The sequence below is a fragment of the Priapulus caudatus genome, unplaced genomic scaffold (genome assembly GCF_000485595.1).
Source record: "Priapulus caudatus unplaced genomic scaffold, Priapulus_caudatus-5.0.1 Scaffold851, whole genome shotgun sequence".
Lineage (NCBI taxonomy): Eukaryota > Metazoa > Priapulida > Priapulimorpha > Priapulimorphida > Priapulidae > Priapulus > Priapulus caudatus.
This window is the reverse complement of record NW_014577912.1, coordinates 62115-66567: the sequence shown is the minus strand read 5'-3', so window position 1 is coordinate 66567 and position 4453 is coordinate 62115. Positions and strand designations below refer to the sequence as shown.

Below are 4453 nucleotides of genomic sequence, written 5' to 3'. Positions count from 1 at the left end.
TAACTCAGAAGGAAGACAGGCTAGGTTGCCTAGGTTGCTGCCTTACTATACTAGTTCATACGCAGCAATAACCGCTGTTAAGGATCCGTACATAAATGCTGACTACTTTCGTGTTCCCTGATGACTATTTCCCAGGCTGTAGTGTCACTTTCTTCACCGTTCGCCACAACAGACCAACGTAGAACTCCTACAGGAGCAGGTGTTTTCCCCTTCTTTCCTCTCTCGCTCCCTCCCTTCCCGCGCTATTCCTCGCGCTCATCCCTCTCTCCGCCTCTCCCCCCTGCGTCGCCCCTCTCTCCCCTCCCCGTCTCTCGCGAACAGGCTGGCGCAATGAGCCGCAGCATGTATGATTTACGCGGTGGCTGTGTTCTGCTGGCCGACCCTACCTCTCCGGCCACTCACTTGCTCCCCGCTCCTCCTCCCCTCATGTCCCCTTCCCCTCACCCTTTGCCCCCCTCTCTCCCCTCTCCCCTTCTCCCCCTCTCCCCCTCCCCCGTCTCCTCACGGCAGGCTGGCATGAGCGCAGCATGATGTTAGCGGTGGTCTGGTTGCTGGCGACGCCTCCTCTCCCACTCCCTTCTCACCGCTCCTCCTCCGCCATTGTCCCATGCCCCCTCCCTTTGCGCCTTCCCGTCTCTCCCACCACCTCTCCCCTTCTCCCCTCTCGACCGCTCCCCGCGTCCTCACGCAAGATCTGGGCATGAGCGCCGCAAGCATGAATGTTGGCGGTGGCTGTGTACTGGCGAGCCTCTGTGATAGGAACGATGATGAATGCAGACGACAAGAACGACAACCCAGTTCGGCCACGGCCCGCTCAGCTGATCTATGACCCTTGGGCCGCGACCCACAGCGCTCAGTCCCCGACTTGCTGTTCGATCGGACACACCCACCGGCACGACGCACGACGACGAAGTGCGTGGCCGGATGATGACAGAAGGCGGCACGACGCCAACGACAGAAATACGGATTATAACATTAGATATTGCAGATTAGTATGATAATAAATTATTATTAATAATAATAATAAAATATTGTAACTCTATTGTTATTATCCATCCAATCACATAATTATTATTATGTATAACTGTTATTAATTTTTAAACGAGCGCTTGCATAGTGTGATAAGTTTCTGTGCAAACAAGTAAGACTAGACTCGTCATTGACACGCGTTTTAGCATGCTAACGCTGTTACGCCCTTCGCCACGACGCGAAGCCTCCGCCCATGGAGGAAAACGACGTCCAGCGGCAGATTTAACCGCTGACAGGGCCTTTCCAATTCCAAGATGGCGGCATTTGGACCCCTACCAGCCGAATGACCGTGTCTGTAAGCAGTACTCGTAAGCGACTGAGCGTGGTGTCGTGTTGTGGTATGTGTGTGTGTGTCGTGTGTGGTGTGTGTGTGTGTGTGTGTGTGTGTGTGTGTGTTTGTGTGTGTGTGTGTGTGTGTGTGTGTGTGTGGTGTTGTGTGTGTCGTGTGTGTGTGTGGCTGTGCCGTGCGTGCGTGCGTGCTGTGTGTGCTGTTAACGTGTACGCATCGTTGTTTATACCAAATATGACGACAGCTCACAACTATTACCATAACTTCTGCTACAATTCAGTTATTTATTTGGGCATGAATCGCTTACATACCAATTCCACAAGCAGTATGGTAACCAAAGCCCCCTAAACCAGATACAAATCAGACCACCACCCTCGAAACGAGACGAATATTATATATATATTATATATATAATATGGCCCATATATATATATATACCGTCGGCGAAGGAGCTGAAGAAGACTCTCTAAGAGGTTTTATACCTCTTAGGAGAATGTCTCTCGTGTCTATGGAGCTTACCGCGCCTTTCTCCTCTGCAACAGGAGAAAGTTTGGCTTCGTCCGACGGAACAGCATCGAATAAGATGACGCCGATAGGATATCCGCGGCAAGTAGCGTCAGCTCGGGAAGCCTGGGGCGATCAGGGGCAGAGCGAATGCGCTGATGGTGAAGTATGTAAGACGCGCCGAGCTCGGCCTTAAATCCTGTTTAAAATCTTTATAGAGCGTCTTCGGCTTACAATCATTTTGTTCGGCCAGTTTTGTTTGCTTTATCAAGGACGCCATAAACCTATAAGCGAACAGTGAAGCTGTACTCAATTACTATTACACTTTAAGGCAATGGTTCCAGCGCTTATAGAGGCCGTTTTTAAATATTCTTACAAAGGTCACAAGCCAGTCCCGCTGTACGTAGCGAGAAAATGCCCGTCGCACCTGGCCTGCCTGTCCCAGTGACGCTGCACGGGGCGCGATTCATTTTTTCCGGTACACGTTAACGGCGTCACCACAGTATGGGCGTATTGCGCAATGCATATTGGGTAGGGTTAGGGCTTAGGGTTAGGGCTTAAAGCCATGGTTGGGTTGAGGCGTTTAGGGTTAGGGTTACAGCCAGAGGCTTATGGGTAGGCGTTTGAGGTGTTAGGTTCTAAAGCTGGCATCTAATGACTCTGCCAATCGTGAATCCTTATTTCGCCAAGCGGTTTATTTCGAAATCGCCGGCCACCGCCGCCATCGTTTGTCTCGATTAATGTATGAAACGTATGCACTACTAGCTCCAAGAGGAACGGTCTTTGCTAGCGGATAGAAGGCCGCTGTGTAAACACACATATTCAATTTATGTTGTTGAGTAGGTCGAGTACATAGTTGCTTCTGAGGGACTGTTGACGCTGTGACGCAGAAGCACTTCCCCGAATAGCGCTCCCGAGGACTGACGTCGGCATCAAACGCGTACGGAAAAAATAATCGCTGACGGGGCATAGACAATGTGCGCTATATATATAGCGCATGTGCGCGTGCGTGTGTGTGTGTGTGTGCGTGCGTGTGTGCGTGTGTGCGTGTGTGCGTGGAGTAAGCTGTGTTACTCACTCTTTGCCGTTGTATTTGAACAGCGATCCCCATCCGTCGACGAACTTAGGACTCCTGCTGAACCAGAGAATGACGAGCAGAACGAAGCAGACGAGAACCTCGATCTCGGCGAAGCTGACGTAAGACGTGATGTAACGTAAATGTGTGCTCTGTCTGTCTGTCTGTCCATCCGTCTGACGGTAAATCCGTCCGTCCGTCCGTCTGTCTGTATGTCTGTATGTCTGTATACCCGATACAGGTTCAAAAACTAATTATAGTAATCATATCAACGTAATTATAATAATATAACTAATCAGTTATCTTCTTAGTATTATCCTGCTCACATGCACACCTGCCTCAAACACGGTTAGGTGATTTTGTGTACATTGTTAGCAGTGATGTGCCAAGACAACATTTGTAAAGGACAGCTTTAACACGAGAGGTCCTCCTTCACTATAGTTACGCGCATGCGCATGGCAGGAAACGACGTGATCACGTGACGGCCCCACCTCAGCGGACCGAGCTTGTTGTAGGCTTGACGTATGATGTCCGTCGCCGATTCAGTGTCAACGTAACCGTCATCGTCCTTCCGGCGAGAGCAGCAAAGGAACGTCCTGCATGAAGCATCGACCAACTCATTAATTAAACACCGAGTTATTAAATAAACCAGAGCATATATAAGCCATTACCATCTATATAAAATTTCATAATTAATATAAAGGGGGATAAGGTCTGGGGTCACGATTAGCGTCCCAGGATAAAAAAGCAAATTTAATTACTCAGTTCTTGCTTAATTAAACCCGTTATTAAAGGTTCCGCAATCATGCAAGAAAATTATCCGATATTTCGCGGTTTCCGGATAATTAAAATGGTCCAAGCCCGCGTCCCAAACCATTTCCCTTCTTCTTTATTGCTCACCTCCACCCAAGGAAGAGCAGCTGCATACAGAGCCAGGCCAGCAGTAGCATGATCAGCGCCACGGGGGCGCCAAACATAAACCACGACGCAAACGTCACATCCGCTTCGGGATTGTCGTACTTCCTGCGTAATATAGCCGCACAAAAATTCAATCTCGGGAGTGAGTAGGCTTCTGTCAAACACCCACAGCTGTATGTTACAGCGTTGTTCGTTTTGCGATGTCTATACGGCAAAATACTGGAGAGTTTTCCGTAGAGTTATGTTTTATTCGGAGGTATTCGCGTGGAATTTGATAGGGGAATAGCCGAGAAGACGTTTGAACACTAATGGTTTAAGTCAAATATAATTGGGAGAATGGAATTTAATCGGGCAATACGTAAGCAATGGAGATGGGATTGTGCTGCCTATCTTACAGAAATGTTACGCGATGATTTGCTACATCTGTGCGAGAAAATTAAACCTGAATTATGCTTCAGCGCAAGTAGAAACGAGGCTCAACTAAACTGATAATCATCCCCTATAACACGCACACACACACACACACACACACACACACACACACACACACACACACACACACACACACACACACACACACACACACACACACACACACACACACACACACACACACACACACACACACACACACACAC

The 4453-nt window shown here is 48.9% G+C and overlaps 1 protein-coding gene across 1 annotated transcript in view; it reads right to left on the bottom strand.

The window, feature by feature from the left end:
- LOC106813975 (solute carrier family 13 member 2-like) overlaps positions 1-4453 on the bottom strand; it is a 28045-nt gene that overhangs the window by 3351 nt on the left and 20241 nt on the right. The window contains exons 5-9 of the mRNA XM_014818231.1: positions 4211-4238; positions 3798-3920; positions 3389-3493; positions 2901-3014; positions 1838-1872 (exon numbers count right to left, since the gene is read on the bottom strand). Of these exons, the coding sequence (XP_014673717.1) occupies positions 1838-1872; positions 2901-3014; positions 3389-3493; positions 3798-3920; positions 4211-4238 (405 nt within the window). The remainder of the gene's footprint in view (positions 1-1837; positions 1873-2900; positions 3015-3388; positions 3494-3797; positions 3921-4210; positions 4239-4453) is intronic.